Source organism: Pleurodeles waltl, chromosome 7 (genome assembly GCF_031143425.1).
Source record: "Pleurodeles waltl isolate 20211129_DDA chromosome 7, aPleWal1.hap1.20221129, whole genome shotgun sequence".
Classification (NCBI taxonomy): Eukaryota; Metazoa; Chordata; class Amphibia; order Caudata; family Salamandridae; genus Pleurodeles; species Pleurodeles waltl.
Genome location: NC_090446.1, coordinates 994022268 through 994049197, shown reverse-complemented (window position 1 = coordinate 994049197; position 26930 = coordinate 994022268). Strand labels below are relative to the sequence as shown.

General features: G+C 43.6%; 1 protein-coding gene across 3 annotated transcripts in view; it reads right to left on the bottom strand.

Annotated features, from left to right (window-relative positions):
- Nucleotides 1-26930, bottom strand: part of SDK2 (sidekick cell adhesion molecule 2) — a 945724-nt gene that overhangs the window by 226734 nt on the left and 692060 nt on the right. For all 3 annotated transcript variants that reach the window (XM_069199807.1, XM_069199808.1, XM_069199809.1), the window contains exons 6-12: nucleotides 22547-22658; nucleotides 21990-22180; nucleotides 18259-18342; nucleotides 13199-13393; nucleotides 11148-11264; nucleotides 3770-3937; nucleotides 3081-3183 (exon numbers count right to left, since the gene is read on the bottom strand). In XM_069199807.1, coding sequence (XP_069055908.1) covers nucleotides 3081-3183; nucleotides 3770-3937; nucleotides 11148-11264; nucleotides 13199-13393; nucleotides 18259-18342; nucleotides 21990-22180; nucleotides 22547-22658 — 970 coding nt within the window. The remainder of the gene's footprint in view (nucleotides 1-3080; nucleotides 3184-3769; nucleotides 3938-11147; nucleotides 11265-13198; nucleotides 13394-18258; nucleotides 18343-21989; nucleotides 22181-22546; nucleotides 22659-26930) is intronic.

Here is a 26930-nt window from a genome sequence, read left to right as displayed (position 1 = left end):
TCATGGGATCCTCCTAACACTGCAGGAATTATGAGCATCACGGCCATGAGATGAGATGATTGATGGCTGCTATCCACACCGTACTTTAGCTGCTACACAAACCTTTTTGGTTGGATTCCTCTTTTCTCCACCTCCAACAAAATAGCTCCAGGCAGCTCCTCTGCTATGGCGGAGAAGCGTTGCCCCCCCCTTACCAGCAGCAGCAGACTCAAAACTTTTACAAGAAAACAATAATAAACTGCGTTTATCATCTTTTTCTTGTAAAAGGGGCAGGGCTACGGGCTGTGACGAGCACAGCACTCCCCCGCAGTGCAGCACGCATGTTTGGCCGGCCGTCTCAGGCCAGCCAAACACACATGTGCACTGTGCTCTCTCCAGGATGGTCTGCGTAGCCAGGCTGGAGAGAGTAGGCAAAGGCTTCCAGTTTGCCAGGGTGCGCTCATCCAGGACGCTCCAGCCAATCCTAATGCTGCTTTCATGTAGCGTTAGGACTGGCCACAGGAAAGGCTGGGAGCCTGTGCCTCCGTGACCAGGAAGAAGGAGCGGCAGCGAGGCTGGTACGTTTTTATTTATTTTTTTAACTTACTGTTTATTTTGCCCCCTCCACCCTCTCCCCCCGCGTGCTGCCCCGCCCATTCACCAGGCAGCGAGCCACTATACAGCTCCATTGCATTAGGGGGGATCACTGTCTCATGACTGAACAATTTCAATTAGCCTCTAGGCAGCCCTTCGAGGCAAAACCTGTTTGCCAGACAATGGAGTAGCCAGGAAATGAAAATACCCCCAGCTTTGAACCAAAGCTCTGATGGAACCAAGAAAGCGAAGCAAGGGAGCGCAAACCTCCCCCTAAAGAAATCTTGTATCTTTTATCCAAACATCAATGAATGCATCCTTCCACCCTTCCATCCACCTGCTGATATCGCCACCATTTCACATTTACAGACTGTCATCAATTCATTCTTTCATCCACCATTCAATCTCTCACCATTCCATCCATACATCCACCCTTTAACCCATCCCCTCACCTGTCCACCCTTTCACCCATCCTTTCATCCATCCATCCTCTCACCCACCCATGCATCCTTTCATTCGTTCATCCACCCAAGTATCCTTTCCTACAGCCACACATCCCTTCACCTATCCACTCTTTCACCCATCCTTTCACTCACTCATCCTTTCACCCATTCACCCATCCACACATTATTTCATCCACCTACACATCCTTTAACCCTTCACCACTTTCAACCATCCTTTCACTCACCCACGTATCCTTTCAAACATCTACGCTTTCACCCATCCTTTCACTCACCTATGCATCCTTTCACTCATCCTTTCACTCACCCATGGATCCTTTCACCCATCCACACTTTCACCCAACCATTTATCCACACATGCATCCTTTCACATATCCTTCCTCCCACTCACAAATCTTTTCACTCATCCACCTTCACCCCTCCTTCCACTCACTGATGCATCCTTTCATCATCCATCCTTTCACCCTTCACTTCACCCACCCATGCATCCTTTTACATATTCACTATTTTATCCATTTCTTCACCCACATGTCCTTTCGCCCATCCTTCCAGTCACCTATGCATCATTTCACCCATCCAACCTTTCACCCACCCACACATCTTTCATCCGCCCACCCTTTCACCCACTCAGGAATCATTTTACATATCGACCCTCTCATCCATGTTTTCACCCACATATCCTTTCACCATCCACTCGTTCACCCATCCTTTCACTCACCTATGCAACCTTTCACCCATCCACCCACCTACACATCTCTTACATCCACCCACCCTTTCACCCACCCATGCATACTTTCCCTCATTAAACTTTTACCTTTCCATCATTCTTTCCCTTTTCTAGCAACCCGACTGTCTTTGGTTATTCATGAGCTGTTGTCTGCTGAGTTGCAGATAGAAGAGGCCCATAAAAAACCCACCCCTCAGTAGCTGCTGATGTGGGGGGCTCACAACGCCCCTTTTGCCAGAGGCCTTTGATGGGCTCCCAGTTACAACCTACAGTCCCTTTAAGATGACCAGTAAAACCCATACATTAATCAGGAGAACTGGCTTACTTAAGCCTGCACACTAATCTCATTCACGGAGATCACCCAACCAGGACACTTAGATCTTGTCATGCTAATGACCTTGTCATCCCAACCTAGAAAAATCTAAATTATGGGTAGCAAAAAAGAAGTGATGATCCCTAAAATACAGAGCTTTGTATCCACCTGTATTGATGGCAAGGGGGGGGGGGGCACCCTAGTTTCAGAGAGATTTGAAGACTCTCCTGTTTTCCAAAAAGAACTCATGCATCAATGACTAAGTCTTCTCACTCAACAAATTTCCTTTCATGATCACTTAACTTCTCCTTATTTTCCATCCAAACCATTCTGCTCTCTCACCGAGCCATCACCCAGGACCTCACGTGCTCTCAAGTAAACATCTCTGGCTGCATGTAGCATATCAAATAAAAACTCTACAAACATACACAAGTAAACCATGTGATGGCTCCCTGCAAGCCAATATACCTTTCCCAAGGCTAAATTGATCTATACTGTGCTTATAAAGTTGCTTAAAGGTATTTTTAAAGAAATATGTCAACGGAAATGCATAATGCAGTTAAATAAGCCATACAATATCTGCTATAAGAATTTAGTTATTCCTTAAGAAGAAAGCGACCAACGAGGAGCAAGATAATGTCCTGCTGACAGATAACATGCATTTACTAACAGAATGCAGAGTCCATATATAATCTAATTTTAGGTCCGTGGGCAGAAAATAATACCTAATAAACCCAAATAAAAAAATCAGTTCCATAGAGTGATAAGCACTCACAGGATAGTGAACATTTCTCAATCGAGAATCTAGATCAAGCATAGGAGCGTGACCCGGGAAAGCAGAAGCACGGCTGTGTATCAGAAGAGCAGAAGCACAGCAGTGCATTGCAACAGTTAGTGATCCCTTTTCCACCACTTTAGGATGCCTAACAAAAACACTATGGTGTGCTGATACAGAGATTTAGTCAGTAGGCCTGCTCTGGAGAACAGTGTAAGAATAAAATGTTACCTGACAGTCACACTCGGGTCATGAGTAACTCCACAAGCCATGGATGCTTTTGTTCCCTTAATGACGCTCTGGTCACGAGGAGGACTGGTTATGCGGGTACGGGCTGGAAAACAAAGAATAATCCTAATGACATGATCATCTCTGAATTGGTCGGAGAAGTTCTGCGATGACCATGTTATCTTGGAACTAACTACAATGGACATGTCTTAGAACTCTGTACAGATGATGTGTTGTCTTGATACTCTCTGCCATGACCATGTTTGCCAGGAACTCTCCACAATGGATATGTCTTGGATCTCTGTATAAAGACAGGATGGACATGACTTGGATCTGCCCACAATGGATATGTCTTGGAACGCTCTATAAAGACAGGATGGACATGACTTGGAACTTTCTACAATGGATATGTCTTGGAACCCTCTATAAAGACATGATGGACATGACTTGTAACTTTCTACAATGGACATGTCTTGAAACTCTCTAGGAAGAGTTGGAACCTGTCTTTGAGCTCTCTACAGGTGGCATGTTGTCTTGGAACTCTAGATGATGATGCCCATCTTAGTCTACTCTATGAGGGGCATCGTCTGTTTGATTTCCTTATGATAAAAATGTCTTGAGATTATCCACGATGGACATGTCTATCTAACGGTAGCAGCATACATCGCTACTGTTTTGTGGCAAAATCTTACCCCACACAGTGACGTCTGCTGATGTCTCATCCACACCTCGCGAGTTAGTGGCGAGGCAAGTGTAGGTACCGGCATCAGAAATGTGGGCGGGGCTGATGAGTAGACTTCCAGATTCAAGGAGAGTAAATCGAGGCAGCTGCACTGAACCACTGGCTAGAATACGTTCACCTGTAGCAAGCAGGAGAGGATAGAAAACAGTGTGAATTGAATCTGCAAACAAGAAAATTCAACATATTATGACCATTAAAAGTTAGTATATTTTTAAATGTTTTAGACAAATGGGAGTACAGAGGGTAAGTGAAAGAAAAAGATACAAATGTGTACACCATTTTAAGGCTAATTATTTGCTACAGTTTCAAATATGTCACCCACAGCAAAGAGTGAAAATGAAAGCGATGGAGACAACAGGACAAAGGTAAGAGAGACAGAGAAAAAGAAAGAGGAGAACAAGATGTTCAGTTAGGAAGAGAGAAGTGACAGAAAGGAAGTCAGAGTAAAACAAGCGGTGTTGGGAGATTACAGGGAAAATGGTGCAGGAGGAAAGAGGGCACACAAGTGGGAGAGATGGTGGGTCACTGGAAGAGATTGGGATACGCATGTTCACACATACCGCCTCCGTGCTACATGAAGAAAGGGATGTGTATAAGAGTTATAACAAGGGTGAAACCATCACTAGCGCTGCCCAAAGCCACATCATTTTTTCTTGGGAACTACGCATGTTTTTCGTGAAGACTAAGAAAAATATCCACAGTGCGTGAGTTTCTGCAGGCAGCCTTATATATATATATATACACATACATATATATATGCATATATTCATAGATTTCCCTCTCATGCATCTATTGTCCACCCACACATGAGGGAAAGGTAGACGAGGTGTGAACTCACGTGTTACCGCTATGAACAGAAAGCTCTAGAAAAGGTGCAGTGTCACATACCAAACACTAGACAAAGACAGGTGCGAAATAACACATCTGATAGAAAATCACGCGAGCGTGTAGACACGAGAAGACACGCACGTCCGCGAGCTACTGTTAGGCCGATGATCTGGAACTTCCCCAGAACTTGTCCTCATAATGAAAGCTTCTTACACAGTAAATTAACATATGAGTACATGCAAGGATGAACACTCTGAGACGCAGTGTATAGTGAAGAAGTAGTGAAACACACACACGTGCACTGTTTTAAGACATTTGTACAGTAACACCTTACAAATGAACGTATAGATGAGGATGATGGGCTACACATATGAACAACACTTACGTGGACAAGGCATGAGCCCATAAACAAATACATGGATTAAAGCTCATGCACTTGCATGGTGAATAAATGCGGTGAGTGACACAACACGTGACGGAGGATACAAGGGAACAAACTCAAGATCACGCATACATGAGCAGGTGTGGTTGACACACACAGAAACGCACACTTACAAAGGCATGGACATAAGGATACACGCACCGGCGAAGAGAAGCTCAAAAGAACGTGGAGACAGAGAGGCGTAAAGACCCCCTTAACGGCCCACACTCTCAAACACGTTTAAACACAAAAAGCTAACCCCGTCTGCAGGGGCCAGCAGCCGTCTTCTTTTGTTGAGCAGACACCCTTCTGTGTATCTCACGAGAGTGCTTGTTGATTGTAAAGCTCCCAGAGAGCGTCGTGAATCAGGCCTGGGTCATAACAAGCTGTCCAACCCAGCCAAACACCGACCTGGCAACCTTTCCAGCACGACCAAACACAGCGCTGTGAGGAGCCGCTCTGAGCTGTGCTATAAACACGAGCCTCGTGGGGCCTCTGCTCACACTCAGCCTGGAGCACCCTACAAGGAGCGGTGGGTGCCAACGGATCAGTCTGGGGTGCGGGTGGTGCACGCCTGGCAGGATACCGCGCTGCGGTATGGGAGGCCGCATACTGTGCGAGGGCAGAAGGGATATCATGCCAGGGTAGGCGATGAGCAGACGCTAAAGGTCCAGTTCTAAGGGCCTGAATTAGATATCCGAGGAGGGAATACTCCATCACAAACGTGACGGATATCCCGTCCGCCATATTACGTCCTCTATAGGCTATTATGGGATGGTAATACGGTGGACGGGATATCCGTCAGGTCTGTGACGTCAGAAGGAAAGGGTGGGCCGATTTAGTATTCTGCTTGCTATGACATCTTTGATAAGCTGCCCCTCGTTTTCCATTCCGCTTACGGACTCTGACATCATTGAACGGGCCATCAGGTGAACTGAGTTGTATTATGTGTCAAAGGCCAAGAAGACATCAACAAAGGGAGGGATATTCTAGAATGCAAGTTAGAAGTGCAGGTAAAGAGAACTGTTCTTTTCTTTTCACTGGATGGCTCTTTTACTATTGCAATAACAGACTGTGATGACATGAAAAGGGTAAGCTAGGCTTATTTTTACATTCCGCTTACTGATTGTGATGCCTTCAAAATGGAAGGCTACATTGTATTTACCTTATCGTTGCTGGTAATGAGGCCACTGAAAGGGAAAGTTGTGTTTTATCTTCTATTCCACTGACTGATGTTATCGAAAGGGAAGGCAGCATTGCTTTTCCTGACGACATAACCAAAAAGACAGAATACAGCCACAGTTGCATTCCACTTACTGTTGTGAGCCCACAGCCAGGGAAGGCTAGATTGGTTTTACATTCCAGCTACTGCACCTGGTGTTATCAAAGGGTAGCCTGTGCTGCTTTCTACATCCCATTTATTGCTAACGACGTAATGATCTGTTATTCGTGTACAGTGCACTAACTCCATTTACTGTTGATGACATGACAAGCACTAAGTGTATGTAATGCAAGAATTAATACAGCTTGCATTCTTTTTACTGGATCATAAGTGTGCTAGTCCGACTAGGCCCCGGGACTGCGAAACAAAATAACATCTCCAGTTTGGCATCAGGCAATCCTCATGGCGATGGTACCACAGTACAGAGCAGACTCACTAAAGTAACTGCTTCTTAAGAAACCGAAATGCTCTCCAGTTGAGTCTGTGACTAGGGTGGATGAGAGCGTGTATGCTCTCGCAAAAAGATTTTCTGAGGCTATTGTGGTACGGCAGACCCTCCACACAGTAACAGGATCTTCAGGGTGCCCAGACGGAGTTCTGCCTACGTTGGTTCTGGGTGGTGCATGTTATTTGTCCCCAAAGGAGCACTGTTTTTTTTGCTGCACTCTTACCTAGCAGTGGGTCCAAATTTTAAGTCAATTGTGTTGGTTTAGCACCCCACGAGTGTGGCACCACGAATCACATCCCTATAGACCCAGAGCCAGAAGGGTGCACGGCCCTAAGGGCTTTCAAAGGAAACTCCTGGGCCTTGAATATTGTGCTTTCAAATTGGGAGCCAATGCGCAACTTCCGCGACTCATAGATGGCACCGGGTTTCCACAAGACCATAGTCAGGTGAGCTTCTGCCTTGGAAGGCACCGGAGACTTTTTATTCGGGCCTGCTTGAGGTTCCCCTTACATGCAGTTAGGCATGCAGATACACGCAGCGGGTATGTAGTTCGAAGGCACACTCCCACAGACCGCACCTCACTATCAACATTGGTCTTACTCTAAGAAACCTACTAACACCGCTGCAAGCAGCCAGGATTAGGGTTTGAGAAGTGATTAACGGGTGACATTTATAAAGAGCTGTTTGATTTTCTCTGGATCTAAGATAATGACATCATGGGCCCTTACTTTCAGGAATTTCCATTAAAGTGCATCTAACACCCTATGTTACAAATTATGCTTTTAGACTATGTAAACGTGGCTTAAAAAGTGGTTAATCAACGCTTTCCCCTTGTTTGATCACAAGGGACCCTTACAGCTTTTGTGATACTGGGACTTGCAAATTTCAAATTTACTAACTATAGAGAAAATCAGATTGGGAGATACTGAAACGTAGTTTCTCCAGGAACACTTTAAAACACACCCTCCTCAGAACCCCGAAAGATTAATTGAGGATATTGTGATCAAGGAAGGAGAAATGTTAAAAAAAAACAGCACCACACCCCCCATCATCATAAGTGCATGGGTTAGTTACTGGCCAAAAAAATAACTTTCTTCCAAGAAAGACTGTATCTCAGGAGTGAACATATTTTCATTGACACCGGGAAAAAAAGAAGAATATTCACTGCCTGAAATTAGAAAGAGCCAAATGGGTCTACAGAATTTTTTAAAGTACAATTTGCCCACAGGTCGTTTGAGCAAGGTGTAATGTACGCAGGACAGACATATGGCAAACATACTACTTTCTGTAGGAGAGATCTTACTATCTTTTTGATTATAGTGTAAAGTGCTGGAATCTTATAAGGTCTCTGAAGAAGATGCACAAACGTATTTCGTGGCCACAATGGCTGAGATTTCCAACCTTGAACTGTGTGACACAATGTCCAGAGTGTACGCTGCATGTCTAAAGGGTATATTTTTGGCCCGCACTGAACTGCAAAGGACGAATAAGTAATGAGCGTTCCTTTATCCTTGTTAAATGAATATGCGATGTATCAATAATTTCTGATCTCTTTTCAGGTCAGAAACTTCTGATCTGTTATCAAGATCCGAAGTGAGGAGTCAGCTAACAAATTTTCAAAGTGGATGCAATCTCGTAGTGAATAAAGGGATGGTGGTCTGCTGTTCCTCACATGCCGCCACCACCACTGCAGCCATTCTTTGAGTCACAAATAGATGCTTGCCTCATGAACATTAATTAGTGTAAAGTTTTTGCAAATCCCCTTGAATGGGTATTTTATGCTGCGACTGATTAATATATCAGTGATAATGCAAAACGTAGACGAGGTTGCAAAACAGTCAGTGGGCACAAAACAATAAATATTTTGTGGCCTCATCTTAGTATGTCAGGCACCATGGACCCCCCTAATCCATTGTAGAAAGAGAAATCACACCTGGAAAATACAGAACATTTTAACAAGAGGTTCTAGGTGGCAATGAAACAATATAGACATCAATACGGAGTACAGTTAAAAGAGTCCCCTGCTTCATTGTGAAGATACCTTCTAAATCAATGGTCCCCAACCTTTTGACTTCTCTGGACCCCCACTTTATCAATACTGGAACCCAGGGACCCCCACTGAATCATTATTGGAATACGGGGATCCCTCTCCCCTGAGTCATTACTCAAAGCAGGGTACCCAATCTGTTAAAATTATAAAATTTTCTAAGCACTTGTGGACCCTGTGAGGAGGCTTTGCGGACCCCCAGGCCACAGGTAGGAAAGCACCTGTTCGAAATTGCGGAGGAGAAACACGTTTTTACAAGTAACCTAAGGTAACAAATTTGAAATAATAGGCACTATTGTATCATGGTCACCAGGAAAAGCACATTGATAAGAGGAGCAAGGAGTAAGGCACATTTGGAAAGAAAGGAGATGCCATTTGGTGGAGTTCTGACAACTATATACCATCCTTGGACAAATATGGGTACCCGCAGTGCAAGGTTACAGAGGGTATTTCACAATGTCCACCGGAAGATCACAGAAGGCATCTTCCTACCAATGTTGAAGAAGGACAAGCATCCAGCCTGATATTGTGATGGCAATTGCGATATCCGAGGATAGAAAAATACAATCAAAACATGGTGTCAGCATCTTAGCGAGTCATTTCAGATATGCTTGTTGTTCACACTACATTTATTACACAATATTATTTGGTATTGTTTGTTACAATGGCAGAATTATGTACAGCCTATGAATCTATAAGAGATTTATGGCGTGAAAGGATAATTCCATTAAATCTGTAGCAATCATTGACATCAACATAGGCCATTTAGTTCACTTAAAAATCAATTAGTCTTCTGAGAAGCATGTAGGACCTCATTATGACATTGGCGGGTGGTGAAGGCCGCCCGCCACCGTCTTTCCTCCTTCAGGCCACACGGGCGGCCTGGACCCCGCTGGCCCTATTTTGAGTTCCCCACTGATGGGGGAACAGGGCCTTAACATTGCAGCTGGCTCCTAATGAAGCTGGCTGCAATCTTGTGGTGCAGCAGGTGCAGCAGCACCCGTTGCACATTCCACTGCCTGTAATTTGGGTCTGTGCATGGGGGCCCCTGCACTTCCCATGTCAAGTGCATGGGCAGAGCTGGGGCCCCCAGTGGCCCCGAGTCCCTCTTTCCGTCAGCCTTTCCATGGCAGTGGTAACCGCCATGGACAGGCTGGCAGATGGGGACTCGTAATCCCCAGGGCAGCGCTGCTTGCATCGCTGCCGCTGGCGGATTACAGCCACGGGACCGCCAGGCTGCAGGCTGGTGGCAGCCTGGCGGTATCAGTGGTTGGACCGCCAGGGTCACAATGACACCCATAGTGTCTTGTAAAATATATTTATTGAATTTCCACGAGGCCTACAAATCAGCCAAAATATTGTGGGGAAGTGGAAAATGTAATGTTGACGTTTGGTGTCCAAACCTACTCCTTTTCAGCATTTGTCCTACACCAACTATATAGAAAGGACTGTGAAAGGTCCACTAGATTATATAGTTCTTAATGTGATTCGTGCATCAACCAATGAAATGTGGAGGGCATCAATGTAACAATTATTCAAGGGATTTGGCAATGACATCACAAGCCTTCTGTGAAAAGGGAGAGATGTATTGTAGCTCTTCCTGTCAATGACATCACAAGCAGTGCATAATGTGTTTTAAAGCAGCTCAGTGGTTTTGCAGCTGTCCCGGGCTCGAATGACAGGGTTACTTAGCCTAGGAAAAAAAGACTGCACATGGAGATAGGCTCTTTAAAGGATGAAGTTAGGAAGACAAAACGCCATGACCTTGCGATTCCTTGAGGCGGATTTCGCGCCCTCCTCCCTTCTTCCCCGAGCCGGGTACCTTCAGTGAAAATGCTTCAAGTGTCTTACTGGCACCTGTAAAGCTGCTGGTACTTAAAACAAAATGGATTCCACAGAGGATGCAATCCCTTTTATTGGAGCAATTTCAAAATTACACAAAAGTGTTACAGTACATTAGCTTCTCAAATCACACCGATTCCTCCCACGGATGCTACTCAGAATGAGGCGAGAGTGAAATATAAATGGGAAGGCGGCTGGTAAAGGATGTCAGCCTGTTTTCAAACATCCCCACTGCTGCTGGATAAAACAACGTGCCAGGGTCTTTCCACTTAGGCCATGTGGGGAACTCGGTTTCACAGCTGGAAACATGAGCCCAAGCTCACATTTGTAGGTTTACATTCAGGAAAAAGAAAGGTATGTGAGGGGGAATAAACACACTGGAAAGGAGTGGTGGGTCAGTAAGGAGAGGTAGGTTGCGTATGAGGAGACCGCGCTTAGTCTATCATTAATTAGACCTGTGCAGGGGCGCCACCTACAGGTGAAACAAGGTACAATACGTAGAACATCTGTCTCTTTTTACCTTTCTGCCAGGTGATTGCAGGTCTCGGTGCCCCAGAGGTCTCGCAGTGGAGGACCACCGACATGCCATCGATCACAGTGCTGTCCACGGGGCCACGGGTAATGTTGGGTGCAATGCCTGAGAGGGACAAAACACAAAACGCCTAATGTCACTGCCAGCCCCGCTTCAGTGGCATGACACAAACAGATGGGCACATAAGTAACATTTGGTTACAGGCTCCTATAATGACATTTAGGTTGGGTGCCTCATAGATATGCAGAGCCCCTTGGCAGATCAGAGGCCCCCTGAGGGGTTGGGCTGTTTGCATGGGCAAAAAGGCCACGCATTCCACTTCACATTGTACCCGTGTCACGTTAATCACATTGTACACATAGTGCACGCATACCCCCATTTTTCCGCCTCACATTCTTAAATGAACAATTCATTTGTCAACCTGCCTTGTAAGTCGAGCTAGTAAAATAACTCACCGGAAAAAAAATTATACAGAAATCTGTGTTTACCTTGCATTTCAAACGTTCGAAACTTGGCAGGACAGGCTCACTGTATCATCGTGTGACATTGATACATTGAAACTCGATGAACACCAAATATTTACAGAGCTACAAATTCACAAAATACGGACAAAGACTTTTAAAAAAATGTAGTGTGCTGCGAAGTCACACAACAAACACAAAAACGCTTTAAAAAATGTGCAATGGTGCAAAGCCACACTACACTCGCAAAGACTTGTTTTTTTTAAATGTACGGTGCTAAAAATGACACCACCCAAAGATTTCTAAAAAAAAAATGATTGTGTTGAAAAGTCACACAACATAGGCAAATACTATTTAAAAAGTTGCTATTATGTCAGCTTCCATTTTGTTCAGTCTTCTGACCAGGTGCAGACTTTTATTTGCAGAGAGCCACCAAAGTAAAGATAGGAGACACGTTTATTATGCCACACTCGAAGGTGGACTGGTACATTGGAACTTCAGGGGTTTCTGAGACGCAGATAAGGCTGGGAAAGAATCAGTGGCACATCAGCAGTTACCTGGAGAGACTGACTGTCTAAGTCCTACAAATCTTTCAGAAGAAATAGCACATCTAGAAATCTACGAATATCTATCAAGGTCAGTCTCAGTCTTTCTCCCTCACTCTCTAGTTCATTCTCTGTTGACTTCCTCCCTCTAGGTCAGTGGTTCCCAACCTGTGGTCCGGGGACCCCTGGGGGTCTGCGAAGCCTTCTCAGGGGGTCCGCGAGAGCCTAGAAAATTAAACTATATGAACAAATATTGACAAATTAGGTCCCCAGCTTCCAGTAATGACTCAGGTGGGGGTCCCTGGATTCCCATGATGAGTCAGTGGGGGTCCTTGAGTTCCATTAATGTTAAAGTGGGGGTCCACAGAAATCAAAAGGTTGGGAACCACTGCTCTAGGTCATTACAAAAGCTCTTTCCAGTCTCAAATGTATTGTGTGCTGTAGTCTTGTTTTGCTTCCACTGAACTAATTAGACTAACACACCTGAAATTAAAGAAATGTAGGAGAATGTTCAGGAGAGGAGATAGTGTCCTTGTGATTAGGAGTGTGGTGAGCACCATAGTCTGCATGCCTGTGTTACAAAGACAATATGCAGTGTAGTTGTGATCATCGATTGGTATTCCGCTAGCCATCAGTGCTACTGAAAACAATCCAGGAAGTAACAATGCCTACTATTTCAAAATCCAGCTCACTGTAAGTATATGTCAGAAATCATGAGGATTACCTAAGTGTTAGCATAGTTAAAGCCATTCAGAAGTTGAAAGTACCTGCTATCTCACAGCTTGCTTCCCCTGCTGGAAAATTACACTGGCAACACTTATTTCAGAATGTGATGCAGATACAATGACCATGAACACCACTCTAAACATAGCAGAATGTAGTCATGGCTCCCAAGTCACAGTTTTATGAGTATTCTCAGTAAATGCCTTACCAACATATCCTGTGTGATGGACAACAGAGTTTCAGATGCTTCAAGATCCATCGGTGGTTAGTGCATACTGGCCGATCAAGAAAAGTTCAAAACTATACTCACTTGTTACAGCCAGGTATGTGGAGGTCTGCATCTCGCCAGCATCATTGCGAGCGAAGCACTGGAACATTCCGGTGTCATCCGGCACTAGCCCCGTGATCCGCAAGCTCCCATCAGCAAGGAGCCGGAACCTGTCGAGCTTTCGCACTTCTACCAGGGAGGCATCTTTGTACCAGAATATTTCTGGCTGAGGAACACCTGTGCACAGAGAGAGAGGAAATGCGTGACAACCGAAAAAAAACAGACACTAACCCCACCAATGAGGTATACAAATAAGGGTCTGTTTTCCATATATAAACTATACTCTACCGGTAGCTATAAAAAATATATTTTGTATGCAGAAAAGAGCAACATAGCTTCATCTGTTATGAAGAGTGCCTTTGGAACATTCCTCAAGTTTCTTTAACAACTCTCAAGAGACCTGATGCGAATAGCAAATTAGGAAGGAGCTGGCAAACTATCAGAAAAGTCATTACAGATTGAATTTTTACATAAAAAACACATATTTCAGGATGTTTTGTATGGTTGTAGAACATCCTCAGCCAGACAAGTGGAATTATTGTGTTTATTTTATTTATAGTAAAGTGCTGGCCTGTGACAAAGAAGCCACTACATAGCACCAAATCATTCAAAAGGTGAAGTTCTACATTTTTCAGGCCGGCTCCCTTCGGGTCATCAGTTGATGGTAGTAGATTGGGTTAGGAGAACTCTCTAGTATATATTTGTTATTGGAATTCCAAGAGGAGTGGAATGAAATTACTGGACCCATGTCCTTTTTCAAGAGTAGGGATGGTCCTTGTGGAGTCTAGAAAGCTGGGAAAGCCACTGTATAGCATCTTTTCTACTTTTTTAAGTGATTACAAATTTGCTGGTATCGGAGGTCAGGACCCAGCGAGTTGCATAGTTGGGAAACGAGGATTCTAATTGTTTGGCCTACTGAGTGTCTACTGGTTACAACTGAATTCAGTAATCAGATCTGCTGCAATGGATCAAACGTTGTGATTGGGTGTGTGGAGTGAGGCCAACTTTTGAAGGTAATTCTTACATAAATCTCCCTCCCAATGATTCGAAAGTCATGCAGAGTAGTTTAGAGAATGTTCTATGCCACCAGGAGGTAGTTGGGTTCTTTGGAAGCTAGAGTGGAACGATGAAGCCTCTTAACACCAAGGCAAAGCCTGACTTCTTGAATTTGTGTCCTGTAGCTCTGATGTTATCTTTCTTTTGTGCTCCTGAGGAAATTATGTCTGAATGGTAGAGCATTGATAGCACTAGATCTCTAGTTATTTCAGTCTGCTGTTTTAGATTGAGGAACGGGAGAATCCCTCGAAACCTTTTTAGTCAGAAATTTATATTTTTACGATTGTTGTAATATGGGATGCAAAGAAGAATTTTGTTGACCTATACCAAGCTACTTGAGGGGCCACCCCTAGATCACGCAGCCAATATAGTGGGAGACTACTAGTCAGGGTTTTACAGATTATCAGGATTTCATTTTTTCCCCATTCAGTTGAACAGAGCTCTCCATCAGCCATTGGTGGACTAGTTTCAGGGATGCTGAGATATTTGCTGTTTCAAACGTTTGCCTAGGTGGAGATGATTTTTAATCCTGTCTGCATACAACTGCAATTTTTGTTGGTAACGGGAAACAGTCTCCGCAATGGGTGTCATGTAAATGTTGAAATGTAGGGAGAAAGCAGACAACCTTGGAAGATGCCACATTCAATTGGGTTCTGAGATAAGATGATGGCTCCATTTTGATTTGGTGACTGCATTCTGAGGGGAACTGCTGCCACCATTAGGTACTTGAAGGGTGTTTAGGCTTATGCAGGGCTGGCTTTTGGGTGGTGCGAGCAGTGCGACCGCACCGGGTGCTGACCTCAGCGAGGCGCTGTGTTTAGCAATAACTTCTGAAACTTGCGATTTAAAAGCACCTGCTGAAAAGTTCCTTGTGCGTTTAGCCTTCAAGAAACAATTCAAATGTCAAGATACCTCTTGGGATTAATGTTCCTGCTAGAGAGAGAGATGGGAGTTTTGCCTCGTGGCAGCATTGACTCCACATAAAGTAGCATAGAGGGTTAATATGCCTCCTGCAAAAAACAGACCTATGGGGCATATTTACGAAAAGTGGCGCTACACACAGTGCAGCCCCACTTTTCTTGCACTCCTTAGCGCCCCCCCTAACGCCACCATGTGTGTGTCATTTTTAAAATCTGGTGCATCATAGCAGTAGTTAGGGGACTAGAGTCAGAATTTTTTTGCCATGGTCCGACGCTTTGCAGGATTAGCGTAAAAAATGTTGACGCTAATTTTGCAAAGCACCCAGAGGCCCATTGTAACCAATGGAAGCCTCCGTTTAATGCCTGCTCTGAGTAGGCATTAAAAGTGTCCAAAAAATGGCACAAAGAAATCTAACAGATTTCTTTGTGTCATTTGTTTGGCCACTCTAAGTGCATTGCACCACTTTGTAATTATGGTGCAGCGTTTTTGACCTTCTAACGCCACATTAGCTTAAAAATAATTACACTAATGTGGCATTAGAATGGCACTAGGGGCTTTTAAATATGCCCCTATTGGGCATATTTGAAAAAAGTGGCGTTGCACACAGTGCTGCACCACCTTTCTTGCATCTCATAGTGCTCCCCTAACGCCACCATGTGTGCACTGTATTTAAAATACTGTGCAACATGGCGATAGTTAGGGGACTAGTGTCAGAATTTTTTACGCGAGTCCAGCGCTTTGCAGGATTCGCATAAAAAATGTTGATGCTAATCCTGCAAAGCACCCAGAGGCCCATTATAACCAACAGATGCCTCCTTTTAATGCCTGCTCTGAGCAGGCGTTAAAATACCAGAAAAAAATGACGCAAAGAAATCTGTCCGATTTCTTTGCGCAATTTTTTGGTCCTTCCCTAACGGGGGAATGCCACCTTTGCATACATTATGCCTCGCACAGGCATAAGGTAGCGCAAAGGGATACAAAGTAGCGGAATGCATGCATTGCACCACTTTGTAAATATGGCACAGTGTTTTTGGCCTTCTAAAGACACATTAACGTTAAAAAAATTGAGCTAATGTGGAGTTAAAATGGCGCTAGGGGCTCTTAAATATGCCCCTATATTTTATGTGGCTAGCTGAGTGGATTAGTATAGTCAGCCTTTACAAGTGCTTTAAAACACATAAATGTATGTGAAAGGGGAGCGATGGAGAGATGAGGGGCACATTTGCCGGGTGGTAGTGAGTGAAACCGAGGAGGAGGTCATGGGATGGGGGGCGGCACAATAAACTGTCGCACAGGGTGCCAGCAGTCCTAGAGCTGGCCCTGGGTTTATGGATGTACCTTGAGCCATCTTCTTGCATCGTAAACCTCTGGTGATATGTTCATACTACTGAAGGTGTTACCTGGCATAGCTATGTTCTACTTCACCCTTGAGTCATGGGCTTGCAGCAATTTGCAATGAGGATAAGTGTTTGATAGTCTAGTAGGCTTCCTAGCGAGACAAGTGCTGTTTCCCAGGAGAGGAAAAAAGCTGTATTAATTGATGAAAATTGAGATTTCGCTCTTTATCTCCAGGAGGGGAATCTTGGACCGTTTGTCAGCACGCTAAGGCGTTAGACTTCTTTCATCCCTCTGAGCTGCCACTCAAAACGATGTAATATCCGCTCACAACTGGGGTGAGTGTCTGAACGCTCCCTCTTCCTCCTCAAAGGGAGCCAGCTGCACACAACTGGAACAGGGCTTTCCCAGTATCTCCCCCGGAGGGATCTCTTTAAGCTCCATGAAAGAGCAAACTGACACAATAGCCCTAACAGAACCCGTGAGTCTCTTGGGAAAAGTAGATGCCTTTGTAAACCTAAAGAAGCAGTTGCTAACAAGTGTTAACAACTCTAAAGAAGTGGCCGACTAATGTCCTATTAGCAACACCAGCTTCATTATTAATGCATGAAAAGTAACGTCACCCTCAAACTGTAAACACCTTGCAAACTTTGCTTTTTATCTAAGGCTGCCAATTCGGCTTTACACCTCTCAAAGGGATTGTGTTGTGGTAACATTAGCGAAGATTACATATTAACCACAGAGACAGGGAAAAGCGCAACAGCCCTTAGAGCATAACATAACAAGCGTATGTGTACAGTGCATGTTCACTCCTGATGAGTCTCCTGCTCCTATTTAAAGATAAAGGATCTTTATTGTTACCATCCCGAGTGCTACTTGTTTTATCGACCTTAGAAGGATGAAAGGCTTAAGGGAGCTAAAGGGATTGATAACATGACCACAAGGTCATTGACAGAGCCCTGGAGTGGGTCCATTAGTCAGTCTGAGCCACCCGACAGGGTTTATCCTACAGGACCAAACAGCGGTGTGCCGAAACCTCCTAAAGTGCATTAGCTCTTACACTAGCTCAGGAGGGACCCAAAATAGTTAACTGGAAGACTTAATGTCGCTGGAAATGTGGATATCATTCAGAGTTACATAAGAATCTACATTACCGTCGAAGGAGTTCAAAGATTCTATTCAGTCATTCTCTACAGTGTGACATTCCTTTCTTCTCCACCACTTATCTCTAAGTACATTCTCCCTCTAGCAACCTTTCTACCTTTCTTCCATTTCCATTTTCTCCCCATCTTTGCTCTTATTCCTTTCCGCGTCCTCTTAGTCACTTTCCCTGTATTTACTATCATCCCCTCGCCTGTGGTCCTCAGGCTCCCCTCAACTTTACACACTTCCTCTTCCACTTTCTCATGCATCCCACCCTGTTTCTCATTTTCCCACGTCTAGTCTGTCATTCTCTTCACTGCTTTCTCACTCACCTTAACTCAACTTTCATACCCGCCCCATGTTCAATACTTACCAACTCTCCAGTGTCTAAAGTCAACCGAACGCGGCAAAAAATGACGACATTTTGACAAACACAAAATACAAACATATGTAAAAAAATAAGATAATGAAATGACACTACAGATGACATATAAAAGAACCAGAAGCATCAGCTGTCCTCGTGCTGGCGGAAGGGGCGGGGCTCTCGTGGTGGGGCGCTTGAACTGGGCACAGGTGTTGTAACTAACCTTTTGCCTGGCATGGTATCTCCACAACCTTCTCCATCTCGGCGATCAGGTGCCGGTCTGGCTCTTTGACAAACTGTGGTGGTTCTGGGAAAACAATAACCAACAATCCTTCTGTTAATGGCAGTGATCCTGGTCTGTCAGACCCCGCCCTTTACCCCAGCCCTGATGCAAAACCACAGGCCTGTGGCGACCACCTCAAGGGCATTGTTCTTGCCAGTTGCTTCGTTTCCCATGGTGCTTGGGGAAGTTGTGATCAGGGGCATGGCATGTGCACGGCAGTATATATATGTATTGTCTTTCCTGTCCCCCAGCATTGATCCAGATTAATTCATTTTCCTGGCCCTCGAAACCAGGGTAGTGTGTCCTAGAGCACAGTGCAATAGCGCAACGAAGACTAATAGGGCAAGGCCCTTGAGAAAAACTTATAACGGCTCGTTTCCTCTTTCTTTATTTTGAAATCAAACAGTGCACTTTGCCACTATTCAGCTACTAATGGGTGGGAACAGACTTGGACAAAGTGAGCATCTTTACCTAATCACAATTTTGCAAAGCCTGTGTAATTTACCCATCTTTGCACGAGGTGAAGATTTCCCTAAAAAGCTTTTGACTGTGAATTTTTGTGCTAAATAATTTTCGTGATAAAACTTTCTTGGGAAAAGGTAGTTTTTTCTTGGTTTTCGCCAACAAAAAACTATATTTGCCTATATTTTCACCACCATTTTTCAACTCCACAAACTTTGTGAAGTTCACTATGATTTTTACGTTTCTTTTAAATCTATAACAAGACGGGGTAGGTGAATTTAGAAAACTTCTATAAACCCTAACTACGTTCCCGAGCCACGAGTATTGAGCTCAACTGCTGCAGCTGGCACTTGACTTTTGCTTGAGGGTCCTGTACTCACCCCCTACTCCTGTCACTGGGTCGCCTGCTGCAGGAGTAGCACAGACAAATGATCTAGTTCACTACATTTTTAAAAAGCGGTGGCCATTGCTGTGAAAGACGCCTTCAGCACACACATGCCCACCACCTTCAGAAGCGTGATGCTTTCCACGCATGTGCAGTGTACTCTGAAAAGAAACATTCACTTGCTGACTCGCTCACAGAGCGCATCCCCAGCACCAAGTAAAACAGCCGTCAACAGTGAAAGGAATTTGTCTCCAGTGGTGGCTGCCAGTCAACATGGGTGGTGGGGTGGGACAGGGGGATGAGGAGGGGGACGGGGCAGATGGGTGGGTGGGTGTGGTGAAAAAAATGTTTTAAAAAGTTTACCTGTGGGGGAGTCGCGTTCGGCTCCCCTCCGTCCTTGTTCTCTTCGTGTTTCCAGGCTCCCAGCCAATCACGATACGGCTGTCACCAGCAACAGCAGCATTGTGATTGGTCTGAGTGACCTGCTTCACCACTCAGACTAGGAATGGGAGCCTGGGCAAGTTCTCCACTTAGCTGTGCTATACAGCCGGGTAGAGAACATGCACAGTGCGCATGTCTTTTTGGCTGGCCAAACAGACATGGGTGCTCTGTGTGTACATAGCCCTCCTCTGGTCCCCTCCCTCCAGCCCAGCCCCATCCCGCCCCTTCTCCAAGGAAAAATAAAATGATAATAACGAAACGTTATTATCATTTTATTTTTCCTTTCCCCAGAATCCAGTGGGGCAACTCTCCTCCGCTGCCGCTCCTGTTTGTTTCTCAAGTTTCAGGGTAATAAACGGATGTCTATTCAGCTGTAAATGAAAGTTTACTGAAAAGTGACTACTGGAAAACGTAACAAAAAACAAACAAGAAGCTATGAAAAGTTTTCAAATATCAACAGAAAACCATGTGCGCTTGTGTTTTTTCTGCACTAAAATTTATGTCTGTGCACCCGTGATTTTTTTCTTTACTGAATTTAAGCTTATGTTTCAAATTGTAACCCGAACAGCCTTATAGATACAAAAAGCAGCAAATACAACCATAACTGCATGGGCCAGCAGTGCAGAAGTATGGTTCTGAAGGTGTCCAAAAGCAACTTCTAACCTCTTCAGCTTAAATAAATACTCTCTAGTTGCATTAAAGCACCAACCCAAGCCAGTAATTAATGTCCAGAAAATGAACTGGTATGGGAAAATTTGCCTTTTCCTGCAGCATAATTCCAGTTGCCCTGCATACCGGACTCCCTGGACCTTTGAAGGCCCCTTTGCACCTATCCTCGAGGCACTTTCACCACGAGGTGCATTTCCGACTGGATCTTTTCATCCTGCATAATCTTTGGAGGTTTCCTATTTCCTCTGCCACGCCGCTAAATCCGATGATTTACTTACACCATGTGTGTTGTTAACCCCCACATAAACATCTGACTAGTCAATGCAGAACTCACGGAGGTTCCCTGCAGGCCAGGGCCTCTGAGAGGTCAGTGCTGCTGGAGCAGCATTGAGAGATATATTATGGAGGGGGCGACAGCCGTACTGGCATGTCATTGTCATTCACCAGGAGTAGTAATTGTATGGCCACCGGGGGATATATCACTCAAACCCTGGGCACTCACACCTAGCTTGCAGGAGTGAATTGTCTAGCCAGCCCCCAAAAACTAAATATATTTTATGGACAGTGACATTTTTACTACCCGTTGGAAATGCATACTTCCCAGCATTACTCGTTACACGCCCTGCTATTTGCTTAACTGCTAGAGTCCGCCATGAGATTACTTAATCTTTGGAGGTAATTGCCTCAGTCAGTATTTAGCCCCGTGGTAATTACATACAGCTGGCGGTAATGTATAACTGTACTATAAACAGAATTATGACCTCTGGGGTGAACTCTAAGCCAAGCAGTAATTTTCCACCCGCCATGATTGTTTTAGTATGTGGAAGGACAAAGGAAGCATGTTAAAGTGATCAGGTAATTGTAGCTGTTATTTTTGCACGTATTTAGTGTTTTTTTCCCATAAAAAGTACCGGTTTCTCCCATTCTCCACTGACCTTCCGAAAACCAGGTCACTTTGAGAACAAAACAGCCAATGTAAAACAATGTTTACTTAAAAGAACATAAATAAATAAATAAATAAAAATAATAGAAAGAAGTACGAACTATTAACCACAATAACATTGTAACAATATAAAAAGGAAATTGTGTCTATGATAAAAAGTGAGAGAGAGAGAGAGAGTGTGTGTCCACACAGCAAAGGAAACAATTTCTCTCACAGACCACTCCATTGAGCGATGCATATTAAAATAGTAGCAATGCCTTCACATATACATTTAAAATGCGAGCAGAAAACCATACTATGCTTGTGCTTTGAAGCTGTTTAAAGTTAAAGAGTAAAATAATAAAATGAAACTTTGGGCACCCCAGGCAGGAAGCAGTGAAGGACACATGAAAGAGAAGGTGGCCATCTTAGACTGGTAAAAACGAAAAAGCTGGATAGCAGTAGGTGTATGGAGAGGGTGGGAGGCATTTCTTTAACAGCAAAGGGACTTGGTGCAAACCACCACATCCATAAGCAGCTAAGCAGCATTGGAGAAGACAGTTGGCTGGAGGACAGGAAAAATGTGCAATTAAAAAAATAGAAATTTAAAAAAGTATAAACTTTCAATTAAGAAACACCATTTACAATGTTGCTATTTAAGCAAAATGCGTAGCTTTATGTAAATGCTTGTATTAATGTATTGCTGTAGCTGTTGCTTTATTAATTCGGACATGGATATTTTAACCCAGAACTGTTCTACTGCAAAAGTAGTTTGCTTCTGAAGACCCTTACCAAGCACAGACAGGAAGGCACCCTCGCGGACTGAAGGGACGCTGCTGCTGCGAAGAACAGCCTCACACTCATAATAGCCAGTGTCGCTCACGGTGGGGTTCAGGATGGTGATCCGGCGGCCGTGGTCGCTGATTCCACTGGCCACTACTGCACCATCTTTCCTCCAAATGATGTGGAGCTTAATCAGAGGCCTGGAGTGCAGAGACAAAATTTACACAAGACCTCAAGTGAATCTGGTGATGAAGGTGCAAACTAGTGGTCAGAAAAACAAGTATGAGCTACAGGGTCAAAGATAGCAGTTTCACACCAGTTAATACCATGTTCAGTGACAGGAGCTAAGTTTGCACCTTCTAAATGTCACACATTAGGGGCCAGATGTATCAAAGATTTTTACCCATTCTGTGTCTATGGGAAAAAGTGTTCGTATGTATAGCCCTAGGACAAAATGAACGTGGATATGTTTAATTACCCAGGGTTCTCACATTTGTCCCCGAGTGAGCTCCAAGCACATCACTATCTGACCCACAGCCAGTATCTACTTGGCTGTGGAAACATACCTCGCGTTAGCCACGCACTCCATGGTGACTTCAGAGGTCCCCGACACCACACTGGTGTTCCTGGGGGCAATGATAATGGTGGGAGCAATGGGATCAGCAGGACCACCAACATCTGAAAAAGATAGGGAAAAGAACAGTTTAGCACCGTTTTTTGTTTATGTCAACATCCACTTTATGAGCACCTTGGAACAGGACATAGAGTGCACTTTACTTGTCACTAGCACTTTTATCTGCTTGTCCCAGAAAGACTTTGACTAAAGTGTGAACTACACATCTCGGTGAATGTAACATTCAAGCTAGCATAAGCATCACACAGTCACTCTAATGATTAAAAAATAAAAAGAAATAAAATCATAGGCCATATCATAGCTCAGCTCTTTGTGTCCAATGTTCGCATTATTACTGTCTCTTTGTAATGATATGCATTCAGTGACACATAACACCCCCCGAAGGTATTAAATAAAGAAACACATGCTACAATAGCGACAAAAAACGATGTGCTCATCTCGCAGGCGCACACTTTTAAAAATAAATGTTACTGGCTACCCATGAATACATGGATAACTTAAGTGCTGTTGATAAAAATAAAAACACCTTTGTTTACAATTCAAGTAATCTATAGAAAACAAATAACAGTAAGTAGTCTCCTGACTCCAGAAAAATTTGTTCATCCTTTAACCACCTTATTCCAGTCACTGAATTCAGGACAGCCACAAATGTTGGAAATGTTTACAATGATCTGAATTCACGTTTTCTCAATAGAAAAACACTTTCTCCGTCTAGTTGATATGTCAAGAGACAAAACGTGGAGCATTGGAAACAAAACCCATCCTTCAGACTAATCACCAATGGTTTGACAATGTTATCAGCAATGGTTTGGTATAGTTGACAAATGAGGTCAGTGATGTCAACACCTTTTGATAGCAATTTTTGTGCGTCTGGTGACCTGACCCCTTTTACTATTGCATTATTCTCTCTCGACTGCGGCAGTTATGGTAAATCACTGTTGAAAGCATCTAACAAACGAGTTTCTTGACTCTAGTCACATATATCTTTTGGGGTGTAGTAGCATAAACGAGGGCTGTAGCGCTTCACTCTCTTGTGCTATGTGTTGTCCACTCACAGGTGAGGACTGGATTCCTCTGGACAACGTGATATTCATTACATCTGTGGGACTGAGTTGGTCTCTTCTCAAGACTAAGACCGCGGAGGGTATTATGAGTTTTTCCCTGGGCTGGCGGGCGGTCTCCAAAAGACCGCCCGCCAGCCCAGGGAAAAACTCCCTTCCCACGAGGATGCCGGCTCGTAATCGAGCCGGCGGAGTGGGAAGGTGCGACGGGTGCAGTGGCACCCGTCGCGTATTTCAGTGTCTGCAAGGCAGACACTGAAATACTTTGCGGGGCCCTCTTACGGGGGCCCCTGCCGTGCCCATGCGCCCCGCGGCACCCCCTACCGCCATCCTGTTCCTGGCGGGCGAACCGCCAGGAACAGGATGGCGGTAGGGGGTGTCAGAATCCCCCATGGCGGCGCAGCAAGCTGCGCCGCCATGGGGGATTCTAAGGGCAGCGGTAAACCGGCGGGAGACCGCCGGTTTACCCTTTCTGACCGCGGCCAAAGCGCCGCGGTCAGAATGCCCTGCGGGGCACCGCCGGCCTGTCGGCGGTGCTCCCGCCGACCCTCGCCCCGGCGGTCGAAGACCGCCGGGGTTAGAATCAGGGCCTATCTACTTTATTTCTCCATGTGATGTAGCACTTCCCTACTTAAACAGAGGATAGAGGCCTGAGAGGCCCATTGGCCCGTTGCAGTTTCGCATGAAAAAGGAACCACTGTTGTTTCTCATTCTAAATAGAAAAATAATCGGCAAAAGCAATGTCTGCCCTTTGCAAGCGAGTCCTATGGTTACTTTTTGATTTTCATTGCACAAATGTGGCACTAAAATAAAAAGAAGACATACAAAAAAGAAAACATGCCATCACTTAAACATAGACGGCATATGATTGCAGTAAAACCTTTACATTTAAAGGAAATCTACCATTGCATGTAATTGTAATAGAAAATAAATTGTCCTTTCTACCAGGCAGGTGTACATAGAACATATATAGAAATGTGACCCTTTCTCATATTTAATCAAATTTGTTAAAATACATTAAACATATGATGGCCATTTATAAGGTTAATTAGCACAATCGAAGTGGCTGGAACTGTGAACAGAAAATTATATGGAAAGTGATAAGATTACTTATAAATTTGTCCTAGAGCAGCTCATTAAAGTACATGAATGGTTGAAACATGTTGATAGTTTAATAAGCAGTTGTATGAAAAATGTGCAAAGTTAACATGAGGACAATCTCTAATGAATAATTTATGTAGAAAGCATGCGGTTGAGTATATTTTTGTAGACTATCGCTAAATTAGATGGCTGGTTTAAATACGTAACTTCATCTGAAACTCTCAAACTGTGGTTGAATAAACAGAACAGGTGAAATGGATGAATGGTCAACAGTATATAACATAGAAAGAACGAGACTCTTTTAGTTCTATATGAGATTACTAAATTAAATGAATGTTTGAAAACTTCAGAAATTTAACAAGGCTGAATAGTGATTACAAAATGGTTGTTATAAATGTGCTTTTTAAAATAAATTGTAATGATTATCAACAGATTTACTTCACCTAAAAATATTCTGCTACTCAAACCAAATCAGAGTGGCTGCCATCTTTATCAGTTTCTCCAACTCATTCGAGCAAGATAGAGGTGGCCCTCATTTTATACTGCTTTGAGGGCATACTGCAGTTTTCACCCACATTTCTTGAACAAGTAATGCTCTAATTTTGCAATCAGTATTACTGCAGGTTTTCTAGGAAGTCTTTCACCAGTTCAGACCTATAGGAACTAGTCCATGAAAAATTGTCTTAAAATCATGAATGAAATATATAATTTGACTTGGAAAGACTGTGTTTCATGATATTCCCAATTCAGTAGTGTCCACCAAGAATACTGCCAAATATTTTAGGGTAAGAAAATGATCACACCCGTATTACTATTATATCTGGAATGGGTGCCTCAGTCTTTTAATAATGACCTGGACATTCTCATCACTTATAATAAAATGCAGAAACTAAAATTAGAATCTTGCCTTTCAGTGTCACCCCTTTCTCACAACTGAAGAGGGCGGTCATGTGTGAAAGTCCATTATTAAAAGATTTAAACAAGATAGAGAAACTGATTAAGATAACAATGAATGTCAGTGACACGACGGTTTGGGCAGCACAACACATCCTGTTAAATGTCGAAGTCAAACTGTTCATAATTACTACATGCTACTGACAAAAGGACACTGACTGGAAATGTAAAGAGTAACAATGCAGTTAATAGCCTCAAATTAGGCCTTGAAATGTATCATGTAAGATAATGAATTGGATGCATGCCTTCATGGATGCTACGATTGCCCTTATGACGCTTTTCTTCCACAAATAAATTTGATGGGTCAACATTTTTTGTGAGATTTACTCACGAATATCTGTGTCCCCTCCATAGAAGTGCTTCAGGTGTACTATAATTTTGATGTTGACCAACAGCAATAGTGAGCATATGTTATGAAGTGAAATCGGTTCTTCCATACAAAGATAAATGACTATCAAAAAGAGCCGAGGGTATTGGCAATGTGAAAGGTATTGTAATAACTCGGGTCTAGCAGTGCTAACCTAGACGCCTAAAATACCTCTCTCCTTTGTGAAATATTGGTGGGTTGATAAAAATGGACACGTTCTTTCAATATAAACTGCTTCTTGCTTTCAGTAAGTTATAAACTACATGCAGAATTAAATACACGACTTGTTTTGTTTTATTTCTCACAACTAAACCAGGTACTTTTTTCATGTTTGTAGGATTTTTATAGACTTTATGTATGGGAATACAAAACATGGAATCCTGCAATCTCTGTGCAAAAAAAAAGTTTTTAATCTCCTTCTTAGAGGCGAATTGTGACACACTTAGAAATAGCATAGTCGCTCATCTGTAATAACTTACTACAATTGAGTTCTGACGTCAAATACCTGCTGCCAGAAGCAGCAGCCAAGGTGAAATGTAGGACACTAAGCATAATTAAAGGTGTTTTAAAAACACAAATAAAAACTAGCTTTTCCTCCTGCTATTTTTGCTAGGTGAGCTAGGTGAACAAAAAATACATATTTATGCCAACATGTTTATTTTCTCACACTTTAGGTAATTATAGAAAGATATAATTTCTCTGTGTGTTCCTACCCATTCTCACCTCAACCACTTTTTAAAATCGAGTTGTATTAAGCTGATCTCAATATCTTTTTGCAACCAATATATAACTTTTTTTTGGCATGTTTAACTTTGCACTAGGGATTCTACTTT